This window comes from Argiope bruennichi, chromosome 8, assembly GCF_947563725.1.
Source record: "Argiope bruennichi chromosome 8, qqArgBrue1.1, whole genome shotgun sequence".
NCBI lineage: Eukaryota > Metazoa > Arthropoda > Arachnida > Araneae > Araneidae > Argiope > Argiope bruennichi.
Window position 1 is genome coordinate 131,837,760 of NC_079158.1, and position 19,744 is coordinate 131,857,503.

Below are 19,744 nucleotides of genomic sequence, written 5' to 3' on the forward strand. Positions count from 1 at the left end.
GCTCCAGTTATTATAGAGACCTATAAATCATGTAGGGTTCTCCCCCCCCCCCATTTTCTCTGGAAAATAATGTATAGAATGTTCTGGAAAATAATGAATAATGTTCAAAAATGCAAATACTGATTTTTGCATTTTTGAATAAATTAACCAGCTGCAAATCTACATTTTACCATTTGGCACTTTTTAAAAAGAAGTAGTAAGGAGTGGGAAAAAAAGCATTAAGCATTCTTAACAAAAACTCTTTTGTGCTGTACAGCTCTGTTTTTAACACAAAATATTTTAAATGCATCAGTTATAGTTGGTCATAAACTTGAATCACTTACATGCTTAATCACATTTGTTATTGCCATTTTCTTTGTTATTTTGTGATTCAGTCATATTTATATAAACATATGGTTCTTCAAAGATTTTCACAATTTCTACACTTTCATTTAAGATTGTGTAGTTTGTGCGGAATTTTCTTCGTTGTTGCTTGAATTGTAACTTCTGAAGTCGAAGCAATTTCATTGCTACAATTACTTTGTAGACAAGAAAACAGATATTACTCATGACTTTTTAAAATTTAGCTTTTTTTTTTTTTTTCTTTCCTGCTCATTTTCTTTTTTGAAACTGAGTCTTGACACCCAGAAGGATACTTCCTTGGCATGGATATGATTAGATCTAACAATATTAAACATTTTATAGTATAAATTATCAAAGTAATGTATACAATTTAACCTTGTAGGTGTGGTAAATGATCGCACCTGCTTTAAAATATTTTGCACATTTGCATTGAACTGTTATATATCTGTAAACAATGTATATTTCAAAACCCATCAATTGTTTCAGTTAAATTTCTTCCTCTCTTCTTTCCATCCCGCTATTACTGTTTAGAACTTGATTATGTCCCCATTCGCAAGGCCCATTGCATAGCATCCGCCGCACCGTGTAAACTCCCTTAATTGTAACCAATGATATTACATTATAGAAGTGAAATGCATTGACTCTGCAAATGGAAAGACAGAAATAATGAAGTAAAAATTACCTTGAATGAAAATTTTATTCACTGGAAAACAGCTCATTGTAACCAAATTATAGCAGAATATAATAGAGGCAAAATGTATTGGTTCTACAAATGGCAAGATATATTTTATACCATGAATACTTCTTATTCTTTCTAATAAGAATATGTCATTCAAATTAAAAAAAAAAAAACAGTTTCATTTGACTTACAGTATGAAAATAAATAACACAGAGAAACATTTAAAAGAAAGTTTATTTGATGAGGAGCAATGCTATTTTTAGTTATGGACAGTTGTATATGTGTTTTTCATTATTTTTCACTTTAAGTAGAGGAATATTCAACTCTGTATGCCTAGAAGTTTTAAATGACTCACTTCTGATTAATGTAAATAGAATTTTAAATATCATAAAATAATAAACTTTAGCTCTAAATTTTCTGCCTAATATTTGCATATTAATTAATAACAGCACCTCATAAATAATTTTACTTTTAATAAGGAATATATGAATAATTTTCTATTACTAGCAAAGATGTATTTATAATGGGCAAGGCAAGATCACAATAAAATACACAATTCTAAGATGTTTAAAGATCAACATTTTATTTCTCTTTCTCTGTTTTGATATATTTCTTCAAATTTGGTCATCTTGATAATAATTAAAATTAAAAGTGAAAAAGATAGTGAGTATTAATAAAATTTAGTCATATCAATCAATTTTGATAAATAAATCTTATCTCTAAAAAGTACTATATTTTTTTCAAAATTATACTTGAGCAATAATGCTGTGGAGACTTCTGAGTGGTTAACAAAACGTTAAAGTGGCCAATTTAAATGGTGATACTTCTGTGGTTTGGAAATTTCTTCCTGTATATAAAAACACTTTGCACCTATGTTTCATTCATTTTTATTGGATTTTCTTATGAATAGTTTAATATTTTCAATTCCATAAACTTATCATTTTTTTTAAAAAATATTATCCAACTATAAAAAATTAGCATTTTTTTTTTCAAATTTACCACAAGTATATAAACTATTTGAACATGATCAGCCTGATTTTGCATCCACATAAGCATTATATATATGAGAGAGAGATTTTAATTTTAGATTATAGTTCACTAAGTGAACGATTATCATGAAAAAATTGAACTTGTGAAATCTTTATACAATTTAGTTCATATAGAGCTTTATTTTATTCTAGTTTTGATTTCACCAACATTCATCATGCTGTTGTTGTTTTTGTTGTCGGGTTTATTGGCGCAAGAGCCATTTTTGGCCACACAGCACCAAACATATGGCTTAAATTCATTCCATATATTATGTTGTTAAAATATTATAAAACAGGCAGCTCTGGCAAAAATTGGACACTTCCCATGAAGTAACAACCAATGCATGAAATTCAAATGTAGCAATGATTCCTAATGTATAACAAAATTACTCAAAAAGATGAAAAAATATTGTTTTAAAAGCTCAGTGGTATACAGAGAAGAAAGGTAAAAAATGACGGATACAAGTTAAAAAACGAATGGATTTTAAAAATATTTGGATGGTATTTTTCACCCATTAAGTCTTGTATGTTGAGATGTGACGAGTGAAAGAAGTGACGATGGTGAGCATTAAAATCGGGGCATTCAATTAAAATATGTTTCATACTAAAAGCAATCTTACAAGATGGACATATTGGCACCCTCTCACCAAAGAAGAGATGATGGTGAGTATAATGAGTGTGTCCTATACGGAGGTGAGTCATTTTGACATCAGCCTTGTGTTGTGGGAGAATGGGCCATAAACCAATTCTAGGTTTGATGAAATGCAATTTATTATTGATTTGCAAATCCCATGTCAGCTGCCAACATTTATCATGCAGGGGTAATACTTTTCGGATACTAGTAGTAGTAAATAAATAAATTAGTATAACAATAGTTATCTGCATATAATCACTCAAACCTTATTTAACATTTTAGAAATCATTTATTTGATAGAAATAGATACAGGAATTTTAATTTATAACTTTTTTTGGCATTTATTTGTAACAAATTCATCCATAATTTGGTTATGAATTGTATTCTTTAATTTGTCGTATTCTACGTATAAAATATTTTAATCATGTTAAATACATTCTACTAATAATCATTAGATTTTTGCAATGTGGACAAAAAATTTTGGTTCCAAATTAAAATGTACACCATAGATATTTAAGTTTCTTGGATCAACAACCTTCCTGATTTATAGCTCAATGAGCCATTTTTATAAAATGGTAATACAAAGAATGTCAATTTATTTGTTTAAGGATGCTCAAGGAAAATGAGATATAAAATTCTTAACCTTTTAGGGTGCACTACCTGTAAAGTCTAAATTCTAATTTTTTTTTAAAAAAATTGTATGTAGCATATTTAGGTCTGAAGGAATATGAAAGTAAAATTTTATGATGATTTTTACTAAGCATTCTATGAAGTTGAAAAAGATCAATTATATTGATGATTTTTACTTTCTCAGGAAGATTTCTATAATTTTTTACTATATTTAAAAATACAGAAAAATTAATTACATTATAATTGATAATTTTACTATATGATTATTAATATTTTTGTTGTTGTATATCAAATGTTTATTTGTAGGCATTGTATTTTTGGGGAAATATCCAACAGTGCCTTGATCAATAAATTTGTCAAATTTTTAAAAGAAATCCTATTCTAATGCAACTTTACATTTAAAAAACATGTATATTATTGAACTGGTATCTTTAATTCAGTTTTTTTTTTAATGGAGTAGCAAGGGAAAAATTCATTTTTTTAAACATTATTTAAATAATACATTTTTGTTCATTAATTTATTGCAACCCTTAAACATGTGAATATTAATTTTTATGAAGAAAATAATTTATATATATATATAATATTAGATTAACTATAAAAACAGATATAAATATAAATTAGCTATAAAACATATATAAATTATAGTATTAATTCATTGTATTTTATTTAAGTTTAAACCAAAATATTTAACATTAATAATATCTATGAAGGTATCAAAAGTCAGATGGAAGGATTTGACTAACTGAACTGAATTGGCTAAATGAAACTGTCCTAGCTCAATCTGATTTTAAAAATCTATCTCTCATGCAAGATCCACAATAATCAATATTGCATAACTTCAAAGTATCATGCACATCTCATCTTTTGTACTTATTTTCTCGGTAAACAAAATTAGCTTTTTTTTTTCTTTTTTTTTTCCCCAGTTTTGTCATCCAGATTAGATAAAAATATGCACATATTGAGCGCTATCTTCTGGGCTGAGTAGGATTGTAAATCAGATATTATTTTTATCAGATATTATTGCCTTGATGCAAATATTAGAGTGGAATTATTTTATTATTATTAAATAGATTTTTAAAAATATTAACTGCTTTTTAAAGAAGATTCATATAGTAATTGCAAGAAACTCTTACAAATTTTGATAAAAAATTTTAAACTTTTAACAATTATAAGACTATACTGAAATAGTTTTACAGAATTTTTCTTTTAGGATAACAACCTTAGTGATTGCTACTCTGGCCAGAATATGATATTTTATACCAGTTTTTGTCCTTGGCCATATCAGTTGAGCTAAAATGAATTCTTAATTTATATCATTTCACTTCTCCATTAAAGCAGTGTTGCTTATAATCTATGATATTTCTTGAAAAAATTGCTGAAAAAAGTTAAACTGGTGAAAATTTTTTGAAATATTCTGATTTATTAAAAATGAAATAAATTTGGAAAATTTTCATAATAATTTTAAGCTGTTTAAAATTAGTGATATGAGAATCAGTAAATAATTCTTAATTGTATTCACCTTATTTCTTTGTGATGCATTTTGAAAAAAAATGATTTGATATTGATGAAAAGTTGCATCTTTTCATGTCAAAAATTTGCATTCGTTTCTTTGATACTATCTTTGAAATAGTCATTTCTTATATATTCATACAGTTTACTTTCTATATATATATATAAAGTCCAGGTATTATTCACCTATAACATTCTATTATTTATTGGTTAGAAAACTGATAGTCATATATTAGTATATTTATTTATTATGTGCTTACTTTTTTTATTTAAATTATTGTAATAATTACCTAATGTTAAAATTCTTGTTCAATAATTAAAAAGAAAATCTACAGGTATATATTTCTTTTTCTTCAGAATGCCTGTTTTAATTTAAATATCTTTAAGATTTATTGTCTGTCCTGATTTTATTTAATCAAGAATTAAAAAGAAAATAAGTACTGTTTCTTAGATATATTAGTACCCCCTGTATAACTTAGGATATTTCACTCCCCCCCCCACAGACACACTTTTTTCCTTGAGGAAAAATGAGTTTAATTGTCATCTAATTCAATATTCTTAAAATATAAATCTCGATAAACATTATGCATTTAAATACAATTTATGATTAAATATTTGAAAAATAATTTGGATTTACTAGCTTTTCCAAACTTAACCTTTTATTTTGTTCATGTACAGTAATTTTAAATATATAAATAATTTATTTTATATTTTGATGAAATATTAGTTGTTCACACACACACACACACACACACACACACACACACACACACACACACACAATCTAAAGTAAGAAAAAGTTTGAAAACGAAACTAAAATGAAAACGAAACAAAACAGTTATTGTTTTTATTGTATTTTTACTTTGTTGTGGTTCTTTTTTTCTAATTTGTTATTTTGTATTTCCTTTCTGTTAAAATGGTATATCTCTTGAGCATAATTTCAGGGGATTTTCGGGTCACGAGGAATCATTATTAGACAAAGTCTGTATGTCCTCACAGAAAAAATCCCTTTATTTGAATCCCTGCCTGAGGGTGACCCTTGAAAAAGTCTTCAGGCCGGATTCTTTTTTTAATATTTTTTTAATAATTTTTTTGGTTTAATTTTTATTTGATTTTTGTTTTTCCTATTAACTTGATTCTAATACTTTTGTATATATATATATATATATATATATATATATATATATATATATATATATATATATATATATATATATATATATATATATAATATAATTATTTTCTATTTTAGCTATTGTATAGCAGTTTCTTTGAATCATGTGGAAGTTGGCTTTCCTTACATCAGTGACACAGGCACATATGTGCCAGAAAGTTGCATTTTTAGTCAAGCCATTAATCTAGTATCTTTTTTATGTGAGTATTTTTCTATGTTTTAATACATTCATTTTATTTAAGGTCTTATTTTTTTAAATAACTAACTAAAAGTTTGCGTAATCATTTTAATATAAACATTCTGGTTAAAACTCTATCTATTTTAATTTCTCAGATCAGGACTCTTGGAAAATGCATTTAATAGATTATACTTTTAATTAGATGTAATTTTGCAATTTTTTTTATAAGTATGATTAGCAACTGTGATGGACTCTTTCTTGGTGTATAATTCTTACTGAAAGAAAGAAATTTGATTTTTTTCACTATGGTGCAATCATGTGTATTTTATTTCTTCATTAACAGAAAATTGACATTTTTGCTCACATTTATATTAGCTAATGACTCTTCACAATAATGAGGAAGTTCAAATTTTTCTCACTGTAGTCATTCATATTGTAAATGAACTAAAGTTAAACCCTTATAATTATGTTTTTTCTTTCTTTTTGTAGTGGCTATATTTATGTATGTGCAATACAAACATGTAGAGCAGCATTATAGGGATCATTTATCATCAGAATTCACCATAGTTTTAAAGCTTAATCGATGGGCAGTTTTTGTTGGATGGCTTGGTTGTTTTGGTGTAAATATTACAGCTAATTTTCAGGTAGGTGTTTGGGAGTAGGAAAGTTATAATTAAGATTTAAATTATTAAATAAAACAGTAAAAATAGTGCTAGCATTATTTTTAATAGTTATTAAAACTTTTAATAAATTATATTGGTTAAAAAATTACTAAGGTACTTTGCATTGAGAAAAAAAATTGAAAATTGAGTATAATATGCTATATATGTTATAATTATATACAATTTACAATTAAAAATTATAATTGATCGTATAATATTACATTAAATTTCAATATAATATGATAATTATTTATTTCCTTTTTAAGTGAGTTGTGCATTAAATTTTGAGGCTCATCCTTTTTGTATTGCAGCAAGAATTTTTTTTTCTGGTAACTATAAATTGTAATGTTAATATTATAAAAAAAAATGTGTCAAGCTTATTGTTAAATTATTGTATAAATAATTTTCAAAATATTCAAAACTTAATATAGAGTTTAGTTGTAATAAATATTTGTGTGTGTGTGTGTGTGTGTGCGTGCGTGCATATTCTACAGGCCAGACCATTTGACCTAGAGCTACCTAACTTGGCCTGGAGGATATACTTTAGAAAGTCGGAATGTACACTTTGGGACATTTTTTTTTTTTTTTTTTTTGCTGAAATTTTAATTAAAAAGTTAGCACAATTTTAATATTTTTTAATAAGAATAGCCAAAAATATTATAGTGTAAAAAAAAATTTATATTATCTTAAAATTAAAATATATATATATCATTCTAATGATATCAATTTTTAAAACATATAAAAAAGTTTCTATTTTTAATCAGTTTAAAAAGAAATATATTAAACTTATTTAATATTTTTTCATGAGAACATCCAAAAATATTATAGTATAAAAATGATTTTTATACTATCTTAAAATTATATATCATAAAATATATCATTCTAGTCATCAATTTTTTAAACATATAAAAAAGTTTCTATTTTTAATCAGTTAAAAAAAATGTATTTAACTTATTTCCCAAACAATTTATTTCACTCAAAATAAATTTTAACTTTCACAAACATGTTATGTTTACTTGAAGAAATTAGCTTTTATCAACTTGTTGACATTATATGAACAAAAGCTCAAATTGAAAGATATAAGTTAACTCTTACTACAAACTAAACTCAGAAAAGTATAATTTCAGCTCATGTCTGAAAAAAAAAAGTGTAATAAATGTAAACTTGATATTTCTTAAAAAGGTAACTGCAAGAAAAAGGTTTCTGTGAACTTTTAACATTATAGTATTAATTCAATATTTCATCAATGGTAAGGCGAACATGGTTGTGTGTGTGTGTGTGTGTGTGTGTGTGTGTGTGTGTGTGTGTGTGTGTGTGTGTGTGTGTGTGTGTGTGTGTGTGTGTGTGTGTGTGTGTGCATTATGTAATGATATCTCTTAATCTAATTTAAATCAATTAATTTCCTAAATTTTATCTTAATTTAACCCATATTAAACTTCATTCTAATATGGTCTCTTAGATCCTGATCCAGTTCCACTTTTTATTTAATTACTTTTAACATACACTCTATAAAACTGCAAACTTCAGCATTTTCCCATGCTCCAAGTGAAGGAATAAAAATTCCTAATATTTAGCTCATTCTTTTGAAGATACCTGAATTTCCCTATCCTAAATCTACACATGTCAAAGAAATCCTTATAAAAATCTCTTTATAAAATCACTGAAGGCAAAATTTCAGTCTCTTTTGCTCTTGTGTTGCAATGTAGACTGATGTATTTCTTATCACTTATTCTTGTACATAAATTATGCCTCCCAGGATGGAATAAATCAATGATAAAAATTCAAAAGTTTCTTCTATTCATTCACGTAACTGCTCAAATATGTTTATATATATGCAGGGCATCCATTCTAATCAGTCCCAACACCTAATTTCTAAAGAGTTAGTATTAGGCATGTTCACCTAGTAGGAAAAATTATCTAAATAAAGTAAAGAATGCTATTTGAGTCAATAAATATTCTAATGAACAAATTTTTATATATACTGTTAGTCCTATGAACCATATTAAGTGAAATTTTCTTAAGGCACTAACATTTTAAATAAAAAGAAAATTCCACTCTGTTGTGAGTGATATTTATTTAATGATATTCAAAAATTTATAACTCGATTTGATTACAGATGATAGAATTTTTTCTTTTTTTAAGTTGTAGTGTCAAAAATATTTGAATGATTGATTCCTTAGGAAAAAAAGAGACTGTATAAAATTTAGACCATTATTTTTTCAGAAAGGCATTTATTGATTAAAGCAGAATGAAGTATTATTATTTACATTATTTAAATACTTTTAAAAGTAAAACTAAAAACTGAATTTTATGATGAATTAGACAACTTTTTTATTGAATAACCTTTAAGATATGACATAATTTATATAAAATATTATGTAGTGCACATGAGACTTCAATGCTGAACAATTTTGTTTTATATACTCATATTTTTAAAAGCAAAAAATAGAGTCTTTGAGCAAAATTTGTTTTAATTGAAGTTTAATCACTTCCCCTTCAACCTTGTGGGACCTGTCGTAAAATTGAATAGATACAATGAATAGAATGGCATTAGGCTTTATAATATTATTATATGACTCAAAATTCGAAGTTTAGCATATTTTGTTGAAGAATCCATTAAAAGACTTAAGTTACATAAAACGTTGAATTGAAAATTTTAGAAAACATTTATCTTGGTAAACCAATTGGTCACCATAGGCATATAATTTTCAGTAAAATATTTCTCTAGAATTCAGAGTAGTAATTTTTAAGTATATAAAAGATTCTTTAAACTTTGAGCAGTTTTAAGCTTAAATTATTTAACTTATAATAATTAAATTATTAACAAGATAATAATTTAAATATTTAACAAGATTTACTGTATGTAAATCTTGAGCAATCCTTCTCATCCTTCTTTCCTTAATGATTTTTGAAATGCTTCAGTGTGCTAATAAAATGAGTCTTTTTCCTAATTGTAAATGCCTTGGTAATGTGTATATATATATATATATATATATATATATATATATATATATATATATATACAGGCTTCCACCCCAAAGAGGAACAAGTATTTGTTTCCTTAACTACAGTAATCAAACATATATGTCCAATTGCAGTTTTGTCAAAATAAGGTACTCAAATGTATAAAAAAACGTATGTATAACAAATGTATGTGTCAAAAAAGTGTCATCAAATAAACTGTTTTTCTAACACTTATTTATAAGGATGCAACATTCCGTGCTTAAATGAGTGAAATTTTCAAAGACATTAAAAGGCAAATTTATTTACCTAGACCATTTTTCCATACCTCTAATTGATGTTTGAGCAAGTTTTTCGCTGAAATTTTCAAGAATAATACATATATTTCAAAGAATTATTAAAAGGACAAAATCAGGAAATGGGTAATACATTATTCAACATATATATAAGCCTGCATTCTTTTTACAATATTTGTGTGTGTACGATTCAGTTCATCTATTACAAGACAAAAAAGATGTTTTGAATTTCTTAAAAAATATTTACAGAGCTCATAATGCTAAAGGCAATTCATCCCTTAGTTCCAACATAATCTCTATCAAAACTAACTGAATATATTTGTAACCATTTAGTACATTATTGTTTAAAATACGACTAATCAACATGCTTCTAAAAATGCCACACCATACACTTATAGAAAATTGCCACTGATAATTACAGCAATTTTTGTCTATCCAAATTATACTTCTAAAAAAAATAAGGATTTGATTTTACCTGATATAGGGCCCAATTATAAAATTTTAGATGTCAATGGTATAATTGGTCATGTAACTGTTTCTATGAACAATTTATGAATGCTACATGGAAGCCAATTATTAAATTGAAATATTTCCTATATTGTCATTTTTTTGGAGTGGTAAGGTTTGAATCGACTCTTCATATACTACCATGAAAAATAAGTCAAAATATCAGTTTCTGTTTCATTTGCATAACACCTCATCTTCCCTATTCCTTCTCTGTAAGGATACTGCAGTTTGTTATCCCTAAACCATTCTGTAATTGCACTTTCTAGAAAGATGCTGGGACTTTAAAAAAATGGCATTTGTATTGTTCTACATTTAGCCAGTATTTATTTACATACATTATATGTTATAAGTACATTCAAACTTTCTTTTTTACTGAAATATGTCATTCTTTTTTTTAAAAAATAAGCAAGCGCCAGCGATGAATTTAATTTTCTTGTTTGGCATTTCAGCACTTTCCGGGATATTTTGTTTAATTTTTCAGTTTCTCAAATTTCCTTATAAAGTTAAAGTTGCAACTGTTGGCCAATCAAAGACCAACATTATGCATGATTAGCAAATTTCTCTCAACTCTTAATGATTAAATGATGTACTTCTATTCAAATACTTACATGTGACAGCTTTTCTGTGCTGAATAAATTAGCACATCTGAAATAAATATGTGTGCATGCTCCTAAATTTTCAATGACCCTTTAATTTTAAAAATAAGCAGTTATCTTCAAGCATTGTAGATAGAAATGTGAAACTTAGTGGGTGCATTGATGAATGTAAGGGAAATATTTCATCGATTGGCAATTTTGTATTGTGAAGGACATATAAAAATTAAATGTTTTAAAACTTCTTTCTGTCAATCTCTAAAAAAGCCAAAATGTTTTCATACAATTGTCCACATTATTTAATGAAACTTTGTAATTGAAAGTCTATGACTAAGTATAAAATATTTAAGGGAATAAATGCTTGTTCTATTTTTTTGAACATCCTGTATATATGTTTTTTACTGCAGATTTTATATTTCTTATGTGATATGTAGTGATAGCTTCAATCAATATTTTTACATTCGTGTCTTATAACACTTTCTCTAATAGATGGAGGGTTTGTTTGTTTTTCTGGACTTTTCAAATACTCTTCTGGATAGCAGTACATTGAATTTTGTTATTTCAATTATTTAACAAACAATAAAATCATTTTGTTGAATTTAAATATTTCTAGATATTTTACTGATTGATGAAAAAGTGTGTGTAAAACAGCATGGTAGTATTCTGTTATTTTAGCCCCATCTTTTTATATTGATTTCATAAACAGTATACTAAGAATGGTTTCAAAGTATATTTGGCAACTTGCTGTAGAGAGTAATGATGTAACATACTTATAAGGAAATCTTTTTGAAAAATTCAGTTTTTAGATTTTAATTGAGTTGGAATCCCAGTTATATATATTTTCCAGTCTCCTTCAAGGTTTCTAATGGTATTTTTCATTACAAAAAGTTTTGGTAGATGAAATGGATGACAAAAAAGGAAAACTCTGTATAAATATTGTATGCAAATGTTTTCTATAATAGCACATTTTAAACATCTAGACTGAAATACTTTAATATGGTAACATTTTAAACTATTCATCTGTGTTTTTATTATTTTCAAAAGTTAATTTTAATTGTAATATTGAAATACTTTTGCTCTCATTCTTTATTTTCTTCATTTGATTATTCTTATGGGAATATTTTACTGCTTTCTCTGCTACACTCATCTTACAACTAGACTTGTTTTTATTGACTGCTTGGAGAAAAATTGCTGTAATTTTCATGATAAAACAGAATTTTTAAAGATCTAGTTCCAGATTTTAAACAGAATTTTTAAAGTTCTAGATTTGTCCCATATAATAATTTTTTTTATTATCTTCATTGACCAACTTTGTTCTAGGATAGATTCAAATTCTTTTATTTATTATAATTAATTTTATTTAAAATTTGTTTCTAGATTATATTAAATGCGATATTTTTTGGTCTCTTTTTATAATTGGCAGTTAAGACAATGTTATTAAATATTCCACTCTTTATAGTTCCACATTCTCAGAATTCATATGAGCAGTTTTCCTTTATTTGATTATGTAATGTAGATGAATGTTGCTTTACTTTGTCATTTCTCTGCTTTGCTTTGCCTTGCCATATTATAGTTTAATTTTTCCCCATTATAGAAGCAATTTAAGTTTCAAGTAAAATCAGTACAAAACATGAATAATATAACATTTAAAATAAAAAATAAGCAGAACAATCTGGAACCTTTTATTCAAATTTAGAGTATAGTCATAGTTCAGTATATAGAAGGCAAAAATAGCATATTTGGCTTAGGAATAAACCCCTGATTGGTAAATTCTAATTTCATCACTGTTCTGAGGAAATTCTTGGGACAGAGCAATAGATCTACCCATAAATTTTATGTTATGGATATTTAAGTAATATAAATTTGTACATTAATATCTTGTCTGTTTCAATAATTGATAAAGTATTAAAAATAGAAAACTGATTGAACCTCTTATTTTTATTATTAAATAAATTTAACTTATTCTATAACATATAATTTATTTAAGAACAAGTCAGGCTGTCTGATTTATTTTTATGCTATTTTAATATTTTTGGATCCTTTTCTTATAGGAAACTTCAGTTATAATTGTTCATATGTGTGGGGCACTTATGGCATTTGGCTGTGCTGCATTGTATAGCTGGATGCAAACTGTTATTTCGCATTATGTCTGCCCTCTACTTAATTCAGTTCTCATTGCACGATTGAGAGTATTTTTCTCTCTTATCCAGACAGCTGCTTTTGTAACTAGTATCCTTTTGAGAATTTTTTTTAAATAATTCAAAGTATTGTTATTAGAAAAATTCAATAATTCAATATTCAAAATTTTAATATTTTTTTGTGTTTATTTTTATTTTAATATTTAAAAATTTATTATAAGAAAATTACATTACTCCCCCCCCCCCCCCTTTTTTTTTGCAGTAGTCTATTTTACATTTTCTTTGAAAGTTTTATTTTTAATATTTGAGGTCTGGATTATTAATACCTTGTCTTGTTCTTTTATGTATTTATTTCCTAAATATGACTAAATTAAATCGCAATGAAAAATATTCTTTGTAACCAGAAAAGCCAAAAGAACTGGATGTCTTGTATATTACAGGTGCAATGAACTTATATGCATGCAGTGGAACTCTTTATTATATTTTGCTAAGTTATAAGTGGAAAATTGGTTTGAACATGACTGAAAAGCTATCTAAGAATCAATAAGATAATGTAAATATAAATTATGAATAAAAACTTAATGTAAATTTTAAGTAAAAATTGCTCATTTTGTAAATTCTAATAAAGTACCTGGCTCAGGCCTCAAAACAAGATTTGAACAACTTCAAATAAGATATCCTGCTATGTAAACTTTTCATCAAGTTCAGATAACAAACTATAATTTATTTCAAATTTGTTTCAAGATGGATCTTATTAACACATTATCTGTGTGTGATGGAGTTTGAATACTTAATAGAATTTTGAAAACTATGAATGGGTAGTTAGAGAATTTTTGGTAAAAAGAAATGTTAATCACCCCTTCCAGATAGAAAGAGTATATCATTACCTAAGTATTCAAACTATTATTTTATATAATGTGTATATAAATAAATATATATTTCAATTATGCCTGAGACAATTTTAAAATGTCATATCTTACGAAGAGGAAAAAAGAGAATTTCCAAGAGTTAGCAATAAATTTAGATATATTTATGGATAATAGTTTAAAATTTGTAGGTTTAATGTGGAGGCATCTCTGAAAACTGCTGGTTATGATGAGGTCTTGAACTGCTTACGATGTTAACTATTTATAATTAATGATGGAAAAGAGAAGGAATAAAGAATTTTTGAGTTAAAAGAAAGAGTGCTGAGGAATTGGAGAAAATTGATGTGGAAAAAGAGAGAAATATTATGCGAATTAGGAAAGTTTAGATTAATAGGTTATGATTCCGAAAATTAGAACAGTGAATGAATCTAATTCAGTACATGCTATTATTGGTTTTCTTTAATCAGAGCTCAATAAACTAGTCCATGATTCTGTTTCTAAAACAAAATATATTAGATTTTACTTGTGTTTCTTTGAACAGCAAATTTTGTTTTTTTAAAGTCACCAACACAATGTGATTTGTATTTGATGGAGTTTTCCCATCTAAAATAGCTAAATAAGTGGCAGACAGATAAAGTTGTGCTAAATTATGAATTATTAAAAGATTTTATTTTAAAGTGAATTAAGGTGAACACAGAATTAAAATCAACAACTAATTGAGATTTTTTGGGGTTTGGATGTTAGAATTACTCATTAAAATGTTCGAACAGTTGCGAGACTTCAGATTAGCAAATCAAATCTATTGTTACTTTTTGATAAAAATCTTGGGCTGAGTGTAGACAGTACATTTTTTTTACATGAAGAGAGCAAAGACTAATAACAAAAGATCACACAGTAGCCCCCCCCCCCCAAAAAAAAAAAAGGTTTATCCAATTCTGGAAACTTTCAAATGTGGAGATTCATCAAAATCTTGAGTTCAAATTATTTGGCAGTTTGCAATACTTTCTCTGCGTATGCAAAAAAGTATTTGTAATTTTTTGGCTAATTAATATTTAAATTAGTATATGGAATCTCTTAAAATGTTAGTGTTTACATGTGACCTAATATCTGTTTTGCATTTTTAAAAGAATGAAGAAGTACATAAGATCAAAATTTTTCGTTGGCTATATATTTTAGGAGTCGAAATGTATAGCAGTTTAACAAACTTTCAGTTATGAAAATTTTGGTCAAAGAAAAATTATATAGTTGAAATCATTTAGTTTTTAAAAGGCTAAATTGTTTATTTTTCCTATATGCCTTTTATTGAAAAATTTTTCAAGATATTTGTTCCAAAAGTATGCATATAAGCCAGTTGATTGTCAGGACTTGAGCATTGGTTAGCAATCATTGGATGTATGGACAATGGGCAATTGTAAAAAAATGTCATAGACAATATGTTTTTTTGTTTATATTCCGAACATGACTGGAAAATGTATCACTCCTTTGGAAGTGTGTCTCTTATCTTTGCTGAAGAAATGATTTGATGGTCACTAATGTGACAGGTATGTATCATCCGATCAGTAGAAAAGAAATCGGTGACAAGTTTCCTAAAACATAGAATTTCTTTTTTATAACTGTGAAGCTATAAATTCCCCATATTCTATTGTAATAGCAACTATTAAATAGCCTACTTTGAAGTCTGATAATGGCCTTGATGCAAGACGGCCAGGCACATTAAGTCTACAGAAAGAAAGCAAATGAAGAGCCCTGGAGACCTGTAAATTTTAACTTTCCATTCTCCGGAACTTGCTGTTTCTGGGCAAACGTTACTTTTAACTCAATCCAGCAAGCTCACTATGCTAAAACATTTTTCTTTTTAATTTGATCTCTGGATGGAAGAAAACCTGTAATGGGAAATATAGAAAATGTTTGTTTAGATAATGGAAATATATTTATTCTGGATTTACTGGCTTTGTATATTTACATAAATGAAATATTGTTTTTAGTATGTCATGATATCCAAGGCCGGATTAAGTCTTCTTGGAGTCCTTTGTCAATAAATGTCTCAGTACCCTCTTTTCCCTCTACAACTTCTAAAGCCAGATATATTTTTATTTAGTCTTTATGTAATCAGTTTTAAGTTATAAATTTCGGCAAACTGGAATAGTAAAACATCACATTTTGGTTCACTAAGAAAGGATTTGCTTTAAATCGCATATAAAAAAATGTGGAATTAAAATTTAAAACTAATTTTATACAATATATTGAAAAAAAATGACAAAACTTTTTAATATAATCCAAATTCCGTTTGATTGTAATATATATATATATATATATATATATATATATATATATATATATATATATATATATATATATATATATATATATATATATATATATATATATTGTTACGGATTTTCTTATTGACGGGTTCGCTTTGATAATGGGTGTATGGTGAAGAGAACACACAATAAGCAGGCCTCAGTAGGAAAACAACGACGTTTATTTACACGAAGAGACGAACACAAAGAAGACGAATACACAGACGAAAAATATTTACAGCCGAGACGAACACAGGACAGCACACAACAGACGACAGTAGCCCACAGGTAGTAATCGTCCACAGCACATGAAGCGGCTAGACAGAATCAAGCAGGAGAGGTGATCCTGGGAGCTTCGGTTTACCATCTCTCCAACGGCTGAACTTCTCGCTTTAGCTGCCGACTCACAACTTCTTACAACTGGCTACTACACAAAAGATACGACGCTTCTTACATAGTACACAACAGAATTCGACACACAGCAGTTCAGTACTCGCTCCACACAATGCTGGTAATTCGCCGTTGCTTCGCTATCCTCTAGAAGACTCGTTACTTGTCGGCGACTCCGACTACTCACTCACACGACTTCACTGCAGCTTGAGATTGCCGGCCTTTTATAATTTTCGGGAGGCGGAGCTAGAAACTTCTAGACCAATGAGGGCGTATCTGGGTGTATCTCAGTTCTAAGAGGATGGATCGTGAAAGTTCTCGAACTTTCCAGCATTATCCATTTTGTCGCCAAATGGTTGCCAAGCTCTGAGGTCATTGACGTCGCACCCGCTCAGCACGTTAAGGACAGATCGTACGACGGTTTTTCCCATGATGACACTATTCATGCCGGGAAGCAAAATTACAGGTTTGTAACAATATAAATAAAATTATTTAAAATATTGTTACAGTAATTTTCCAAAATTATATTAATACTTGATTTTATTTTCAATAAATTCAAATGCGTGGCCTTCATAAATTCAATAAATTTTCAAAATTAAATTACTCTATTATTGCTGCAAAAAAAAAAAAAAAAAAATTGCAAGACTTTGAAGGCCGTTACCTATTTTATCTACGTATAACAAATTGTAACTCACCAGATTTAGAGATAAAAAGATAAAAAGACCAAAAAACCAAATAAATCTTCCTGAAACTCCGAATCCTGATTGTATAATTTATTAATAGCAATTAATTTGTGCATAAAATTTTTTCCTGTTTAAATGTAGTGAAAAATGTCTTACGTGTTGAAATAAATTGATAGTAACAAAATTTTTAAAGTTTGTATAAACATTTTGTGCACAAAAGTTTTTCAATTTGTTCCTAATTCATTAAATAAAAACATCAGTGTATTTTATTCAATAAAATGCAATTTTAACAATCAACAAATTCTGTGCTTATCATAATTTAAAACGTTATATCATCTATTAACACTTGTACCTGAGAAATTCAATTCAATAATATTCTTTTTTTTTTTTAAATGCATTCATTATGCGACTGCTTTGTAGTTAATGCAATATTATTATAAAAGATTACAATTACAATTAGTTTTTTAAAAAGTATAAATGTTTATATATATACTGGGCTTGTTTCAAGAATAAATTTAATTCTATAAGCGGCAGTCAAATGAAAACGAGCCAGAATGGGAAAAAAAATATATATATAAGTACATTAGTTCAAAAATAATCGGCATAACTGTTAAAACAAACATCTTATTGTGAAAAAAGATGATCATTACCTTCATAGAAAAATATTTGCGATCGCTCACGGAGTCAGGTTTATAGCCTAGGCGTGCTCTCTTTGTTCAAAGCAAAACTACGTCCACGAATGTCTTTCTTCGGAACTACAAAAATTATCGAAATCACATGGGAAGAAATCTGGACTGTATGAAGGATGAGTAAGGGCTCCCCGCCTTATTTCTGAATTGCAGTATTAATATCATTGGCAACATGTAGGTTAACATTATCCTGCAACAAAATGATGCCGTCCATCAAATCCCTGGCGTTTGAATTCATAGCGAGTTTCAATTTTTGCAAAGTTTCCATGAACCGCTGTGCATTAATTGCGGGGTCTGTTCCAAAAAATCAATTATCAGCGGACACTTGCAATCAAAGTGAAAGATGATCGCAATGATCCTGGAGCTAGTGTGCATGGCTTTGGATTTGAATCCATATGCTTACATTGTTAGCTCTGGCGCTTCCTCTTCGATTCATAATAATAACACCATGTTTCATCTCTCACAACAATACGTGACAGAAAACGATATTCTTCATCATAATATCGTTTGAAGGTGTTGCAGCGATATCAGCATTTTGTTCGATACCGTTTATTTCACTCAAGCGCACGCAACATACTCTGTTCTTCATGCATAGCAGACATTCGGGCATGAGTTTCACTTCTTGAAACTCCTTCCGCACTTAGCACGCAGTTCCTCTTTGCCGGCCTCCGTATGATATCAGACGCGCACAAGCGCTCAATTCAAGCACAAGCAAATAAAGTAGCGGTTCGCTTATATGTATAAACCTATTTATATTACCAATTTCCTTGCCATGCTCGTTATCATTTGATTGTCCCTTATAATCACTTTCCAAAAAATGTTGTTAATTTGTATATTGTAAACCTTCTTCCTTAATGCTATGAAGCCCTCGTTGCTGGCATCATAGCTCATTATAACTTTCACGGAAAAGATGGCACAAAATGGCATGAAGAAGATGGGGTGAGTAATGCTTTATCTTATAGAAATGTGTGAATGCAATGTTTGAAAAGCTTCAAAAGTCATTTTATGTTTAAAAAAATTTTATTTTTGAATTTCATGTTTGAGTATTACGAGCTTTTTAAAGTGTCATATTTGTAATTGTTATGCATACCTTCCAACGATGCGGAGAGCGGGAAGAATTATGGAAATTTATTCTTGAACTGAAATTTTATTACTTTTGAGGATTCTTATCCGAACTGTCATTTCGGGGAACTTTTTTCGTAAGTGAAATGAAACAAATTATTCAACCAATGAAAATCAGTCATTTTTTGACTTATCTGAAATAGAAGCCATTCGCGTTTTTGTGCATGCGCTAAGCAGCGAAATATTTAAATTTATATTGGGCTCTTTGCGACTTTTACGTCTTAAATGGTATTTTATATCATAAGTGGGAAAGTGATAGCGGAAACTGTTATTATTTATAAGTAATTCTTCTATGGAACGGAATTCTGTAAATTCTGCAGCTCACTTCTGACAGCGCAAGCGGAAAGCATTTTGGAG

At 27.7% G+C, this 19,744-nt stretch overlaps 1 protein-coding gene across 3 annotated transcripts in view; it reads left to right on the forward strand.

The window, feature by feature from the left end:
• The window catches only part of LOC129980954 (DNA damage-regulated autophagy modulator protein 2-like), a 39,986-nt gene that overhangs the window by 6,527 nt on the left and 13,715 nt on the right, over positions 1 to 19,744 (forward strand). For all 3 annotated transcript variants that reach the window (XM_056091480.1, XM_056091482.1, XM_056091481.1), the window contains exons 3-6: positions 6,078 to 6,199; positions 6,667 to 6,821; positions 13,248 to 13,425; positions 19,131 to 19,204. In XM_056091480.1, the coding sequence (XP_055947455.1) occupies positions 6,078 to 6,199; positions 6,667 to 6,821; positions 13,248 to 13,425; positions 19,131 to 19,204 (529 nt within the window). The remainder of the gene's footprint in view (positions 1 to 6,077; positions 6,200 to 6,666; positions 6,822 to 13,247; positions 13,426 to 19,130; positions 19,205 to 19,744) is intronic.